General features: G+C 41.8%; 2 protein-coding genes across 2 annotated transcripts in view; one reads left to right on the forward strand and one right to left on the reverse strand.

Moving 5' to 3' along the window:
- Positions 1-333: 333 nt before the first annotated feature.
- Positions 334-15,124, forward strand: APCDD1L (APC down-regulated 1 like; the record flags this gene model as incomplete). Its single annotated transcript, XM_026862309.1, has 2 exons — positions 334-939; positions 3,384-15,124. Coding segments are annotated over 2 exons (1,371 nt in total), but the record flags the coding sequence as incomplete, so codon positions are not given.
- The window catches only part of VAPB (VAMP associated protein B and C), a 32,966-nt gene continuing 30,652 nt past the window's right edge, over positions 15,053-17,366 (reverse strand). The window contains exon 6 of the mRNA XM_026862311.1: positions 15,053-15,559. Within this exon, the coding sequence (XP_026718112.1) occupies positions 15,401-15,559 (159 nt within the window). The 3' untranslated portion in view covers positions 15,053-15,400. The remainder of the gene's footprint in view (positions 15,560-17,366) is intronic.

The following is a 17,366-nucleotide window of genomic DNA, read 5'->3' on the forward strand; positions in this document are numbered from 1 at the left end:
GCTGGGGGGAGGCCTGAGGGCCCCCACCCCTGGGTGCCCTTAGAGCCCCTTGCCTCTCCCCCGTTAGGGCGCAGCTGATGAGCACACCCGGCTCCAAATCGGCCCTGACCCCCCCCGCCCCTGGCACTCCTCTGCATCCTGGGGATGGGGCACAAACCCCGAGATCCTCTATCCCGCACTGTCACATTTTGGCAGTGGATGACCAAATCTTAAAATCACCCAAGGGTGGCCACCGGGTCTGGGAGGCTGTTGGCCACGATGCTGCTCGTGCCCGTGCTCGCCCCTCTCCTCCCGTACCCCGGGTGCCCCTGGGGAGGGATTTGACCCCGCGCACCCCTGGCCGGGCGCTGCGGGTGGCTCAGGACTGCCCTCCTCCCCAGGTGCGAGGTGCGGCCGGGACCCGAGTTCCTCACCCGATCCTACCTCTTCTACGCCAACCGCCTCTTCAAGGCTTACCAGTTCTACTACTGGGACCCCTCCTGCCGCGACCCCTCCTACTCGCTGGTCATCAAGGGCAAGCTCCGGCTGCGCCAGGCCTCCTGGATCACCCGCGGGGCCACCGAGGCCGACTACCACCTCCACAAAGTGGGCATCGTTTTCCACAGCCAGAAAGCCATGCGGGAGGTGGCCTCCTGGATCAACCAGACCTCGGGCGAGGGCTGCAGCGGGTTCCTGCCCCCCGGCCGCACCTGGGCTCCCGGAGCCCTCTACGAACTGCTGAGCGCCAAGACCGAGCGCGACTGCACCGCCGCCCTGGGCTTTGCCATGCACGAGCTCAGCCTGGTGCGGGTGGAGAAGCATTACCAGCCCTTGCTGCAGGCGCAGCAGAGCGGGAGCCGGCTGGTGGAGGAGCTGTACCTGGGGGACATTCACACGGAGTGGGTGGAGAGGCTCCACTACCGACCGACCGGTTATCAGCGACCTATGCAGAGTGCCGTGGTAAGGACGATGCCTTTACGCGGTCCCCTCATCGGTCCATGGGCTTTGCCAAGCGTTTGTTATTTCCTTCCTGGTGAAATAACCGCCTGCCTGCGCTTAGCCCCTTTCTGTCCTAAGGACATGTGGATGAGGAGCTGCAGGGTTCCCAGGGTGCTGCCTGGTTGCTCCATGGTATGTGGGGTTCACCCTCTCCCTTACTGAGAGAGCGGGACCAGGGTGGGTGAAAGCTCAAAAAAACCAACATCAGAAACAAGCCTGTGTTGGCCTGGGCCTGGAGTTAATGGCTTTTCTTTGGCTCTGTGTTTTCCTAGGAAATGCATTTTCCTAGTTTCCTGCACCAAAGGCAGTGAAAGCATCAGGCTGCACATCATTAGAGACTGCCTGCTCTGTCGTTTGTCTTCCTCCCCTCGCTTTCGCTCTTTGTCGTGTTCTCCAGGTTGAGCGAGGAGTGAGGAAGCAACATCTGCCATTAAATCATTAGTCCTCGGTGTAATGCCATTAGAAGAGGAAGTTGCCCTGAATACAATTATGTTAGTACACAGAAATCAAACTTCTATTTTGACATAAATAAAACTGAGCAGGAGATTTAGTTGCTTTATATTTTATTTTACTTTGCAGCACGTTAGTTTGTTTCCAGCAAAGCACATTTTTATCAGAATCATAGCTAAGAGAAACAGAAATGATTGAACAGTGAGATAGGGTCAAAAAAACGCTCTGAACTTTACCAGATAGAACTGAATTAACTGAAAAAAATTATTTGGGAGGCAACATTTCTCCACACCCCAAACAATACCAACTGAACTCTGAAAAACACAGAGCAACACCCCTCTCCCCCTTGAAAGTAACTCTCAAATTGGTTAAACTTGTGTTATCTTGGGCCAAAACCATATATATGAGCAAAACCAGATGGTAAACATAAACACTTTTAAAAGTTAATTTAAAACCAAACCTGAAGATACTGAAATTCACTCTCTGAATGTAGCACTGTAATTAATCAGCTAACAGCTCTCCAATGGACCAGCACATGATGTCACCACTTGGCGATAATTAGAAGCTGCCATACATTAGAAATAACTTCACACGACTGGTTTAAGCAAGTAAGATTTTGGCTCCATGTCTACAGTGATAATTTTATTGGGCACAGGATTTTTCTTCTTTTTTTTTTTCTTTTTTTTTTTTTCCTGAACTAACATCCATTTGCCTGTGCTGGTGAGTTACAGTTATGTTAGGAATTATTTTTTAACCCTCTATGAAAATACCACTCTTTTTCCCTTAAGTTTATATCTGTTTTAAAGAAACCCATTCTCCCCAAATTACCTTTCATTATCAAAGAATTTCCTGTCTAAGGAGAGCATATATATTTGCCAACTTCTGGGATTATTTAGCCATAATGTACTGTGTACTGTCAGCACTCATTAACGTGACAGTAGCAGTAAAGCAAGCTGAAAATGACTAAATTACAGTAGACTCCAATCAACTTGCATGTAAATTACCCACCCTACAGTTAACTACTGAGTTATTTAACCTTGTTGCATACGACAGTTCAGTAAAGATTAGCTCGTGTTCTAGAATACGATACAACATTTAAACCCTGGTTATTTAAAAATAAATCAGTTGTGATATATGGAGTATAAGAAAAAGTTCCAAGCTACACAAAAAACCCTCCTGGCACTGGATCAGCTGCAGGACTGGTTTGACTCAGAGCTCTGCACGAAGCACAGGCAGAGAAGCAAAGGTCAGGTCCTCGTTTTGCAGTAGGTCCTTTCCTTCTCGCTCTGCGGTGCGGTGTCCGTTCTGGCTGCTTGGCAAACCCCTGCCTCCCTCCCTGCCTGCTCCCCTCCTGCCCCACGGCGACCTGCACACGCAGCCGTGGATGCGGGACCGTGGGCACGGGCTCTGTACGGCTGCCGTAGGGAGGGGGCAAGGGGCAAGCAGAAGGTGTTTTTGGCTGTCCTGGAGGGGCATCGGTGCGGTGCAGTACAGCCACAGAGGTTGTACAGGTTTTTCGATTGCCAGAAAGAAGGTGTTGTTTCTTCTGAACTGGTCCAGCTGACATCTCCCAGTGCCCATCATCCTCACCCATGGGTGTGTGCAGCAGCTTGCAGTGGAAAACTTGGCAAGGAACAACCTGAATGGCCCGAGGGAGCGTCCCCTGCCCTTACAGCAGCTGTGCCCTTGCCCTGTCCTCCTGCCGGCAGCTTGTCCTCAGCATCCCTGGCACAGGGCAGAGCCCAGCCTCCGGGCACAGACCTCTCTGTCCTTCCCAGTGCACCAGAATAGCAAAGAGCCAGGGCTGTGCTTTATCTCACTTAATCTGCTTGGGTGTCTTGGGCCAAGTTCATTGCTGTTGAATGCCCTGGCGTGGGAGTTTGAGCTTTTTAAATATTCTGAAAGGCTTTTTTTGCTTATCAGTTTACATAAACGTTATTTTTTGTCTTCCGCAGCACCATGTGCATCCTTGCCCAGCCTGCGGGATTATATACAGAGCTGATGAGCACCACCCCCCCATACTGCCTGTCAGGGCTCAGCTGCCGATGCAGCTCAGCGGCAGCTGGGTGAGCACCCACTGCGAGGTGCGGCCCGCGGTGCTTTTCCTTACCAGGTACTTCATATTCCATGGTAACAACCACACCTGGGAAGGTTATTACTACCACTACTCCGACCCACTCTGCAAGCAGCCAACTTTCACCATCTATGCATCCGGGCATTACACCCAAGGCATCCCCTCCTCCAAAGTGAGAGGTGGCACCGAGCTGGCTTTTAAAGTCACCCAGGCTCGGGTGATGCCGATGGACCAGGTGACGGTGATGATGCTGAACTCCTCCGAACCTGGAAGCTGTGGGCTGACCAGCTCCTGGAGTGCTGGGGTGGAGCAGGATATAACACCCACAAATGGATGTTTGGCTCTGGGCATCAGGCTGCCCCACACGGAGTATGAATTGTTCAAAACGGAGCAAGACATGAAGGACCGCAGCCTGCTCTACATCGGCGAGAGGCCCACGGATGGCTCCAGCCCTGACAGGCCGGACAAGCGACCCACGTCGTACCAGGCACCTCTGATTCAGTGTGCTGGAGCGTCGGAGGAATTTTCTAACTATGTTAGTCTGAAATACTTGGGAAGCAAGGATGCTAATGGGAATGAAGCACTAAAACCTTTGCCTGTGGCCTTTTTATTGTTTATAGCACTTCTGTTTTTAAGATGGGACTAGTTATCTATTCAGGTACAGCACAGAATTCAGACAGTCTTGGTGCTAGTGTGATTTTTATATCCTTCAAATGAGCACATCTGGAATCAGTTTTACTCAGATTTGGAAACACTTTTTAAAAACACCCAGCAACAGCAAACTAAGACAAGAAGATACGCCTGGCTACATACTGTTTGTCTGTGGCTTTATTGCCTAATCTCCCCTCTTTGCGTACAAATTTAATGTAGTGACATGGATGCGCTGCACATTGCAATAGATAATTTAGCAATATGGGGGGGGGAGAAAGAGCAACATCAATTACAGTTGCTGCTTTGAGCTTTTGACATTGCTAAGATTTAATCAAGAGCTCGATTCAGATGTAATTCAAACATCCGAAGTGTCAGCTGCTGAGTTTCTTTGAGGTTAAGCTCCCTCCCATCATACTCCTTATTGCTGTTCTTGCAAATTTAATCTGCAGAGTCAGGCAGCAATAAACAGTCAGCAAGTGTTCTTGATAAGGGCAGAGTTAATCATGCCTTTCTCAGTTTACAGACATTTTCTGCAGTTTTTGTGTGTATGTACGCACACAAAGATGCAACATACAATCTTCCACTTAGGTACGTACAAAAAGCAGCCCTCACAGAGAGTTACCTCGACAGACTGTTATACCTGACCCTGGTCATAAACGAAGATACAGCAAATGGAAAATGCTCCGTGCACAACCACTCCAACCTTCAGCATTCCCCACCTGCAGACACCACCCTGGCTGCATCATTCTGGCTTTCCCAGTGCAATACTGGCCTGCGCTCCGGTACGTGTCAGCCGTGGCCCCGGGTCGCTGCCCGCCTCGTCCAGCAGCCACAGGCACTGCCAGGCAGTTGCCACCCCCATGCGCCCTGCACTGAGCGAAGCAAAATATCACAAGTCTTCTTAGGCATGGATTTTCACTGTCTCCTTTTCACTAAGTGTCCTGGCACACCAGTTGTTAATCCAGCTCTCCTTTCAATGAAAATGTAACTTCCAGATTCATTCCTGTAAAGATGTTTTATAAATCTGCCTCTAGTGAACAATGGGCTGAGGAGATACTCGAATCAGACAGCACAGGTCAAACTGATTTCTACTGACACGAAGGACAAACTAAGAAATTATATTCCCTGTCTGCTGCAGCTAAGAAGCATTTAAGTCACTTGGAGAAGCCGTCCTCACAGTAGCTAAATCCTCTCCAAATAAGCCTATATATCTTACTCACAAAAGAAACTTGTTAAACCAGCTATGCAATAGCTACCATCTTAATGCTGTATTTACAAACTTGCAGCTTGTACTTAGCTAAATTATGGGTTTTATAACAAAAATACTTCTGGGGGATCTGTACATTAACTGATAATTCAAATGAGATGCTTATTAAATGCATACAGTTGTGACATAAACGTTGTCAGCATGCTTGCATGTTCCAGGTGTGATTAAATGTTATCACGCACATGAACAGTCACACTTTTAAAATGATACACAAAATGCCAAGCGCGGCTTCATCACCTCCAGTTCCCTCTGCCATCAGTGGAGAAGGAAAATTCTCCAGGGGTTAGTTCAGCAGGCAAAATACCTCCTGGTTTCTAAGGGTGGTTGTGTTTTGTTGCCTGCTACTGCCTGTAGATCCACAGGCAAATGTTTTGAGGAACGGGAAGCGCATCTTGGAGAACGCGGCATCTCCTCTGGGATGTCCCAGCTGAGGTGCTGTGGATCAGGGCAGGTCCGGGGTGGCAGAGCTGCACCTCATACAGGTAGCAGAACGTTTTCTTCAGCAGAGCAGTTCCCCAGCACCATGCTAGAGCCGCCACGCAGAGCAGCAGGGAGGAAGGTTCCTGTGGCTCAAAGCAGCAGAGCTGCACATTCCTGCAGGACCCAGAGATGTCCGTGGCAAGAACAGGGAACAGCCTTGTGCTGTCTCTGGGCGAGTGGAGGAGAGGGAAGGCAATTCCCACCCTACATTTACCCCCAAGAATGAGATTTGTGTGCGGATACTTTTTTGTTTTCATTTACACAGTATGGAAATACATTAAACTTAGCAAGTACTCAGCTATTGCATGGTGCGAAAACTCAAACGACCACAGATCCTTTCAAGGTGGTGATGGGACTAACATGATGTAACAAGTTAACAAGACACCACCACGTACTTCCACAACGTATGCAACAAGCACTCGAGAAGGCTCCCACCTCCTCCGGCAGCAGCTCCGGAGGCTGACACAGCTCCACGGCTCCGCATGAGGGGTGGGCTGTGCCGGCTGAAAGCCTCACCAGGAGCCTCTGTGCTCCCCTTAACCCCCTTTAAGTATACTTCTGAAAGAAAAAAAAAAAGTCATGGAAAAAGCTATTTGCATAAATATCATAACTTTTATTGTTCTGTTCACAGTTTTTGGAGAAACATTCCTAAATTACACAAGTTATTATCCCTTAAGAATTTGTGCCTTTTTCCAATTCGAATTTGCCTGGCTTTGACTGCCAGTCAGTGATTCTTGTGTTGCTCTTTTTAAGATCAGAGAGCTGCAGTGTTCAGTATTTTCTCCCCATGAAGGTACTTGTGCACTGTAATCAAGACATTCTCAATTTTGGTAGATAAACTCAGCCAACCGAGTTCTCTCTCTCACCCTCTCTAAGGCATTTTCACATTCCACCAGTAATTTTTGAATCTTTTTTTGCATCCATTCCAATTACTCAGCTTCTCTTTTAAAATGTAAATATCCAAATTGCATCCAAAATTCCCAACTCTCACAGCTGAGACATACAGAAGTATAATCACTTACTGCTAACGGTAATTAAAAACAAGAACACATTCATTACTTTCACCCTGGGACTGCACTGGGAACATGTGGAGCTGTTACTCACTCTGGTTCTGGGTATGGGTATTTTTGTCATGTTAACATTTTATCAGTAATGATTCTGGATCTATTTTCAGCAGTGATTATGAACCACTGAATCTCTTGGGTCCCAGCAGGACCCTTCTCTGAGCCTCCCCCCATTTCATTAGGTTCTCTTTGAACAACCACTTCTGAAAGGTGTGATTGTCAGAAAACACCAAGCTTTGCAGGGGCCCAGATGGACTCAGTTCACTCAAAGAAAACTGAAAAAGAACAAAATGACTTACATTACGCTCCTGCATTCACACTCATCGCCTTTTGCATCCCTTCCCTGGGGGTGGCAGATAGCTCGGCCCCCTTTGCCATCCTCTCATCAGGTCAGAGACTGCCCCAGGCAGCTCCCTTAGAAATACTGACACGAGGTTTCTAGACCTACTGAATTTAGAAATGTTAATTTTTAATATTAAGAACTGCTAGTGAATGAAATCACCTTTCCAGTTCTCTTCCATCATCACTAGCAGTTTTACCACCTGCATCTAGCAACGGCCCTTATCCTACCATGGATTTACTCCGAACTTCTGCTCTTTATCACCCTCTCCAAGCACTCCCACCCATGTATTTTTCTTTTCCTTTGGCTATTGCTTTCTTATGCACTCCCACCCATGTATTTTTCTTCTCCTTTGGCTACTGCTTTCCTTATTAATTTTCTACACTTCGTAACTCTCATTTTGAGTTGATTGCTGTCTGCTTCCCCCTTTCTTATTTGTTTTATATTACTTTACATCTAATTTTCCCCTTCATTTCATCACTGAAACAGGATGGGCGGTCAGCCAAAGTTGTCTCCCTTCTCGACTGCAAAATTATTGGGGTTTTGGCCATTTAATACCTTTCACTTAGAAAACTGCCAATTCTAATTCAGTTTTCCATCTAATTTCTTCTTCACTACCAGACTTGATAAGAAATTTGCTCAGCTATGCCCTTTTGAAGCACCAATTACATTTATTAGCAGTCTGCGTAGCTGTATGCCTAGCTCCAATGTAATCAGGATTCCAACTTCTAGTTCTGCAATTCATTTATCTTCATCTGACATAAGCAAGACAAGACCAAGTAACTTCAAGTTTCATGTCTAACACTGCATTAGAAAAACAGGTCTAGGATACAGACAATGAACATTAGTCCTGACTACCGGGTTCCTTTCAACTGTAAAATAAATATGTATCTTTGTATTGTGCCTATGAAGAAAAACCAAGTGAGCGTGCACTGACAGCTCAGTACCAGCTGAAAGTCAATAGTAACAGGCACATGTGTTTTGGTGAACTCATCCCCATTCACTTCTTATATAATACTTCCCAAAAGTTTAATAATTTTTTAACCACTCCCAAAACCAGAGAAAAATAAAATAAATTTCAAATACTCTGAATATATATACTAGCTTCCTACACGGAGTCTGAGAATGGAAGTCTTTTGTACCTTCTTGAATAAGCTACTCAGACAAGTTGCCTTTGCAATTTTCTGCTTCTCTAGCAGGCACAAAAATTTAAAGCATGAGCTGAGTTTGCCAGACATAGTCATGGGTCTGATCTCCTCTTTACAGCTCAATTAACTTATTTTGCCCGTTAGCCATCTTTATGTCCCCCTGTTCAAAATACCTTAGGATGTATTTTGCATTCTAGATTTCCCAAACAATTCTTAAACTGAAACAAAACACATAAAAATGTTTTAAAACACCTGAATATATTAACAGCATTGAGCTAGTGCTTCATTTGCTAAACAATCCACACTGAATATACAAATGCCTGTCATTTATGGTAAGTATGCTGCATTGAAACAGCAGAGAAAAGCTGGAGACAGAAAGGAGATGGCTGACAAGACTCATTGCTCCAAACTCTACACAGAGCTAAGAGAAAGGAGGAACAAATTTGATCAAAGAGCAAGCAGAAGAGTGAGTGTTATCTAGCATGGGAAAAGGCACCTGGGCCCAGAGCAGACATCCGTGTCGGGGAGGGCTCTGCCAGGCAGCTCCTGTGGCCTGAGGTCCAGGACAGGCAGTCGGGGGCAGAGCAAGACTGGAAGGGCGATGAGGAGAAAGGGACTGACACAGAAAATAGGCAGCAGAGAAAAAAAGCCATTTAAAGACGCTCGGCTGAACATCGGTTTCTCTGCCAAGGAGCAGTGAAAGAACAAGGATGACTTGGATGGAACCAAAGGGCTGGGGGAGGGAAGGGAGCGAGATTTGACAGCTCAGGCAGAATAGATCAGAAAAGAAACTGGGCAGGAGAGTCCGCAGCCTCCACAGAAATGCTCTTTCGGGCTCATAACTGAAGCAAAAATTCCTGGCTCCAATCACACTTCTGTGTGGCCTCCCAGTGAAATGTGAAAACAAAAATTGCTGCTTCAGCTCAGTTACTCCCCACATCGCCTGCTTAGGTCAAGAACGGGCGTCCACATACAGAACCTAAAGAATTCAGTCCTGACACACACAACACCATGAGGCCATTTTTAAAGTTCAACTTCTAAAAATCTAATTATATTAAGATTCTGTAAGGTCAGGCACACAAAGATGGGCAGTTTTAGACAACTTCTGGGCAGCCTTTGCTCACTTTGACCCAGTAGTGAAGGCTTGATCAGATACTGCAACATACTCACAAAGTGGCCAAACTAAGTGCACAAACTTGGTTTTGCCATTTCCTAACTTCTGAGTGCTTGACTTTGTACAGCCCTAATAAAGGTCTTTTAAAAGTAGTTTTGTGTGCATAATTGTGCGTGGGAATTTTGCCAACTCAAACATGAAGGAGTTCAAGAGGCTTTTCTAATCTTGTGAGTTTATCCACTGAAAAAAAAAGATTTGGTTAAAAAAATGAAGTACAGCTAAACTGGGAACAATACTTTACTACAGGCTGTTCTTCAGTTCTTCATAGGCACTTCAAAATCTTAAAAAAAAAAATCAAGAAATTAGGAACTTATTAAATAATAAAATGTACTGATGCAGAAACATAAACAGAAATGCCAGATGTATAATGTCAACTTGTAATACACTGTTTCAATTAATTCTTCTTAATTCATTTGTTTTCTTAACTTCTTTTGTTTTACCATCTGGAAAAGGCCATTTTATAATGACAGATCATAAGAGGAAAGATCCAAAGTTCAAGTTTGCTTCACGGAAAAGCAGCCTTGTTTCCATCCTCGTAGACTCTATGTTCCTTTCTGTAGTTTTCACAACACAAAAGCTTCAGGACAAACTTAGGCCTGGACTGGGAGGCAAAAAGATCTACATGGAAGTTTAGTAAAGTTTTCTGAAGTTTTACTCTTCAAAGTACAAATATGAAAGCAGTTCTATGGAAGGAAACGAAGCCACAGGAAATGACAGAGTAAATGACAGGTATACAGTCATTCTACAAGTGTGCAAGTGCATGCTTATTAAAATATTACATTGAAGAGACTTCTGGCTGGCTCTTACTTGTGTTATTTTAAAAAGTAATCTACATTTATCCAGTAAAAAAAAAATCAACCCATTAATAAAACAAACAAATTTTATAGTTAAGCAGATTTGAGTAGTGGAAATGCGCAATCACTTTGTCCTCTGAAGCTAATCAAAATAATAGTTACAGCACAATGAGTAATGTCACTTTTGCACTGACACCCATTAGACAAAGTGATTCAGGATACATGAAGCTGTCAGCATAATATAAAGAAATCTTAATTGGACATGGTCAAAGGACCAGCATTGCCCTGCTTGAACAATAAATCCCACGATTTATCTAACTGTAACTGATGATTTATACTAGCATTGTGTCCCATTGTCAGCCTCTAATGAAGTGCAGCTAGAGAACTGCTAGGTTTCACATGAGCAAGCAGCCTTGCTCAGTAGTTGCTCTTCTTTCTAAAATGCCTGAACATTGGTTTATGCACGTATTTCCTAATTAGTAAATTAAATTTGTTGACATGTATCCAATTACAAAGAATAGTAACTGCCACATACAGTACTGAACCAGTCTCACTCCTGTACAGATTATTTTATTTTTGTTATATTAGTGATTCTGACAAAAAGAAAAAATCTCAAATATGTACATGGAAATTCACTTACCACCTGTCCCTTCTCAATTTGCTCACTTGAGGATTTGAGTAATGGATGCTAACCCATCTCCAAACACTGGAAAAGGGGCTCTCCAACCCCAAGCTGCTCTAGTGCTGCTGTGAAGTACTATTGCAGCTGTAACACAGCCACAGCAAACACGAAGTTCAGAGTGCTTGTTTTACATGTTCTTTAATTTCAAACAGAGGGATTTTTGGTTGTGTTTTTCTCTCAGTTATTTTATATAGAAAACAGAACGCAGGATATGGCATTTCAGGACATCACGTAGAACAAGAGAAGTATAGTTTCAAAAACTTAATACTACTACACTTAGTCACTACTGTGCCCGATAATTACAGAATTGTTCCAATTAAGAGATGAAAGTGTCATACACATTTCTAAGAAAAGGGATGACAGTTTTCTTTCCTTTAGGCAGCTGCAACATTAATTATCTTAAGACGTTAACAATCCATTTTTGTGTGCACGCCACTACATAAATATACTGACTGCTAAGTCAAGATTATAGTAAGAATTGCAAGTTTCCATGTGCAGCTAATAGAAACCCTTTATAGTTTATTGGTGAGAAGAAACTAGTGATTTGCAAAGTGAGGTTCCAACTTTATCCCACTAACAGCATTTCAGGACAAAAATCATAGCATGGAATACCACCATCAAGCTATTACAATCCTGTATTTTTAGAAAATTACATTATGGTACATCAATCCCTCTCAACATGACACACATGGTATTATCTTGCTCTTCAATCCCTAAGGCTATTCAACAGGAACTTGAAACTGGGTGCCTGGCTTGCATATGCAATTGTTCCAGTTGCACATTCACAGCTGACAACTGCCAGTGCAGAGCAATAGTTATGATCATTCATGCATGGAATATTTGCTTTAAGATGTGGATAACTACATGGAAATAGTAGAAACCACTTTCCATTCATTTCCCAGTACTAGGCTTCAAGGCATTTTAACATCTATTTATGCCAAATTTGCTCAAAGAGTGCAGACAGGAGTGTAAAGCTGCACAAAATGAAGACTACCTAAGCAGCCTCTACTGGCTCTTACAAAAATTAACAATAAATGTATATGCAAGTGGGCATCTTAAAATAACAGTACGGACAATAATTAGATTAAGTAATAACTTGATTTCTACTATCATGTATCAATTACAGTTTTCTAATATCTGGTGTTAGTGAGGACACCAGACAATAATCTTATTTAGAAACTCTATGTTTCATGCATAACTACCTAAGATATACAATGCCCTCCAGAATAATTAGCTTTCTATGAATACTTCATGAAAACATTTGCTCTGGTGTCATCATGTAAGAAACAACTTATAAAAGATCCAGGTGCCTTAAGAACATCCATCCAATATAATTTTGCAATGTATCTACAGACTGGCCTTTTATGAACCTTGGAAGAAAAAACATCCTTAAGATTTCTTTCTACTGCATATGAAAGAAGGGTCCGGTCAAATGAACAGGTAATAAGGATTCCAACTGATCAGTCATTTTACTTTAAGCTCAGCAAAAGCATTACCCAGACAATTCAGTGCTACTGTCTGTTCAGGTTGTTGTCAGAAATGGTTAGGAAAGACCTCACAATTTTGTTAACTTCCAAAATATAAGCAGTTAATCTAACAGTCTCTTTTAGGACTGATGGTGTGGGTCAGCCCCAACTGCAGGCTACACTTGTTACCAACAGATCCTTAACCAAGGTCCTCTGTTGGTCTCCTCGATCACGTGTTTGTAAGGCATTTAGCAAAGCATGAGAGTGTTTTCTGGGACCTCTTTATAATCCTGGGGTGCAAACAACAGGAACAACTTTGCTCACAAATGATTTAAAGTTCCATGTTGTCACAGATCACTAAGAAGTGACTACTGAACACTGGAAGGAGGACAGACATTCTGCCAGCCTTTCCCTTCATCTGGGAGCTGCCTGTGCCAGCAAAGTCAACTGCGGTAGCTAACAGTGTGTGTAAAATGTGCCTGGAACATTATTACAGATACACTGACAACAGACCAGTTTAAAGCTTCAATCCTCCCCCTTTACCCTGCAAAGACAGTGATTTTTTTTTTTTTTAAACCCAACTTTTTTGAGGCTGTTTTTCATCAGAACAAAGGGCTCTCAAAAAAAAAAAAAAAAAAACCTCTTAAAAAAATTACTGCATAGCTCTGTCTCCCTTCAGTAAAGGTTTTCGCAAATATATTCTTCAAAGTCATGAAAACTAACTTTGCAACACCACTCACAATCTTTTTCTGAAAAGGTTCTTTTAAAATTTAATGTAAAAGTTTAAAGTTTAATGTAAAAGTTTTCATTAGCTTCTACTGCCTGTAAAGTACTTTTTTCTTGATCAACTCTGCCCAATTTGTCACACTGAGCTCACTGCTTCATTCTTTCCAGCTCATCTCCCATTTCTGTGCCCTTTGCAGGCATACTTTAATAGCTTTGTCACTTCCACCCTGAGCAGACAAGGCACTAGCATTTTAAAATGCTAAAGATACATCTCTCATTTGTTGAATCTTTAGGAGGTACATCCAGTGTTCATAAGCTGAACACACCAGTTAAGATTTTTTTCCTCCAATTTTCTTATTAAACCGCACATAAAATTTCCACTTATTTGCACTTGCAAAGCAGGAAACCCTTGAGACACAAGTGGAACAAATATAAAGGTCAACGAGTGTAGCAGACAGGCTGCAGCCCAAACAGCTTTCTCAAGAAATCACAGGAATAATAAAGGAATGAAAGAAGTCACTTAAAATAGGTATCTTAATCCTGAAACGTGTTACAAAAACTTTTGTCACCAATGGTTTTTGGACCTACCATCTAAGAATATACAGGAATTTACCTGCTCAAAAGCTATTTAATCTACTGAAGTTCAACATGTTAAAACATATTGAGTTTATGTATTTTGTACTAGAAGTATGCTTAGAAACAAAATTACCTTAGCCTTACTTTCAACATGCTATCAAGCATCTTAACTACTGAATCCAACTAAACTGAAAAATAGGAAGTTACCTTGTACCTCAGCAATCAGCATGGTTACTCTCAACAACACTTATGTATATCAGGCTCATGATGGGGTTGTTTGGACTGATTTTAAAATTAGGCTGGGAAAAAAAAAAATAAAAATCATCCTGAAACAAGGCTGCAAGTTTCCTTATGCCACAAACAAAGTTGACAGAGAACCCTGTTTCCTCCCCCCTCTAAAACTGAGAACATGACAAAAGTAACAAAGGAAACATCAATTTGGGGGCTTTATTTAATTTTTCTTTTTTTTTTTTTTTTCTTTTTTCTTTTTAAGATGCTACATAGTCAAACAGGATTGGTCTTTTACGGCATAGGACTAGTTTACTACTAATATTTTTTCCCCTAGATAGACTTATTTACATACAAAAACAGTTTCCTGACCACTGTTTCTCCAATGCTCAGATGATCAAAACTCCCAACAATTGTGTAGTGCCCAAAACACCAGGAGGCAGAAGAATCTTGCATCACTACAGCAGCAAATTTTTAGTTCTAATCTCTGGCTTTAAACAGGTGCCTTTTCATACCATATAGTATTAGTCAATTTTGTGACAATAAGGAAACATGAGATGAAATACATTAAATAAGTTAAATATGCATTAAACATCTCTGAATAACATTTTAATTCAACTAAATGAACCAACAGCAATGTAGCTTGGTCCCTTTATGAGAACAAGGCATTGACCTTTATTCCAAATGAGCGTCATACCAGTCAATATATGCCTCTTAATGATGCTTAGCACATTCAGCATTGCCACATAAAATTCTTTTCAGCTTCTCACTATTCATTTAAGTGCCAAGAAATTGATAACTTGCACAGAATTGAAGACACTGACAGAAACTGTTAAATTTATGAGCAGAATGGTGGATTAACGTATTTTACAGGTTATCAACACCTCCTGCCTAACCCAGCTCCAAACATTCAATAGGGCCAGCTCCAGCAGTGGAGGAATAGGTTTTTTTCTATTTTTCCTTTTTTTTTATTTTTATTTTTTAAAAAGAGGTAATCCAGCAACATGTACCAGGGTCTAAGAATGTTTAAAATGACATATACAATATTCCATTGTAGTGTTGAATCATTATTTTCTCCCCTCCCTTCATCACTGAAGCATATTCTCTTTCATTCATTCACCCATTGTACATTTTAAACTTTCTAGATTATGTTACATAGTATTTGTGCAGGGGTAATTTAAAGGCAAGACCTGTGAGATGTCATACATTAATTTTTTTGTTTTTAAACATTGTTATGAATAAATTTAATCCAATGATATGGCAGAACCATCAAACCAATTTACAATTTCCAGCATGCTGCCTCTACAAGGCTATTTTTCCTATAATTACACCAAAGACAAAGAACAAAACCACCAAAGCAAGTAGTCTGGAGCTGAGCCCTTCGTCCTTGACAGCAGCTGCAGAAGCAGATATTGGGTTGTTTGTCTGGGGTGCCTTCCTCATCCGCAGTCCATCTTCTTCCTAAAGGAAGATATATTGATAATTTCTACCAAAAAAAAAAAGCTTTAAATGTTCACCCTTATCATATTTATTTTAGGTGGGCATAATATAGGTGAAAGCTAATTTACAGCTAGTTTAGAGCTCTATTTCCTAGATAATCCTGAGAAGGAAAGGGTAGTGAGGTAGGAGAGGAATTCTCTATTCCTAGCAGAGCAAAAACCCCATGCTCTTGGAAGTTTTCTCCTGCTGACTAAGGTAACAGGGGAAGCAATGAGAAAGCCTGCAAGAACACTTGTCCAAGGTCTGGAGACAGCTCCAGACCTTGAGAAACAATGATGGAGGGAACAGCATGAAGATGCTTTTCTTATTCTATAAGCAAATATAGTGCTGTTGGGGAAAATGCTTTTCAATATAACTAAGAGAGGTTGTGAAAAACATGCAACTTGAAGGCAATTATACTCATCATTCCCCTAGTTAGATGTCACAAGCACATTTTACCAGCATTTGAAGGGAAATCTATTTCCCCCACCATATTAATGCTGACATTTTGACATGAAACTAATGGCAATAGTTAGGGTATTTTCTTGGTATAAGTTTGACAGCTCTCTTGATTTAAAGATGTATCAGACAACAGATAAAACATCATAAACACCAGATATTATCAAGTGGAGACAACGTTCCCCACCTCTGGATCTAAACTGTTGTGCAACACAGCTGTGTGTTAGCACACTCCATCCACACACACACAGAGCACATTAGGAGGTGGTAAAACAAGCCTTTTGTGACCTAACTTGTACACAGCTGAAACAAAAGTGTTAGAATTTTTTATGTAATAGAGTATTACAGTGCAAAACTCTAAGATACTGAAGCAAAAGCCTTGAGCCTATACATAAAAAAATAAGAAATAAAGTTTAAAATATAAAGATAAATATAAAAAGATATTATATTAAAAGATATAAAAGATATTATATTAAAATATAAGAAATAAAAATTACCACAGTCTTAAAAATTGTCAGATAAGTGAAATTCAAAAGACTTGGGGTATGTCAGTGTCTCACTTCTAAATTTAAAGAGGCATCCTAACATTCTGGAGGAAAACAAATTAAAAAAAAAAAAAAAATAAAATTATTAAAAGTCAGACAACCTGATACCTCCCCACTTCTGTAAATCTGGATGGGGACAACTGACTTCCATAAAGTAATAAAGCAATGTTTATCTAATAGTAATTTTACTGCTAGAAATAACACATTTTTGTTTAAAATATTTTTGAGACACTTTTGACAGTGACTCTAGCCTGACACTGACAGCACCTGGTGGCTGGCGGTAATTTAACATTGATGCTTTACAAATGTTTCTAACACTCCACAACAGGAACAAGCAGTTCACCATTTTAAGATGTTACTGTGAGGCATCAGCTCAATTCCAGGTATCTCCTGTAGAGTGTTTATTTGAGACTGACTCGCAAAAAAGTAAAATAAAAATCACATAGCACTAATAGTATTGTGAGACAATGGCAAAACAAGAATACAAGAAGTTTGGGTCTCAGGTACATACATATATTATTTCTATGTGCAAAACAAAACTGGTTTACAAATGTTTAAAGAATTTCTGCATGCAGTCAGCCGAGCAGCATCAGAGCTGACAGAACAGAGTTCCTTTCATTGGGCTCCAACAGTCACAAGTTCCAAATTTTCATTGGTTGTGTTATCTGTGAAACTAGACATATACAACAAATGGAACTACTGCAAAAAGAGTTTTTCAGCATGGTGATAAAGGCTTCTCAATTACTTAATTTCACACTGATGTGCTGGATATGACAGGAAGCATA

Source organism: Athene cunicularia (genome assembly GCF_003259725.1).
Source record: "Athene cunicularia isolate RWA chromosome 20 unlocalized genomic scaffold, athCun1 chr20_part1, whole genome shotgun sequence".
NCBI classification, from domain to species: Eukaryota; Metazoa; Chordata; class Aves; order Strigiformes; family Strigidae; genus Athene; species Athene cunicularia.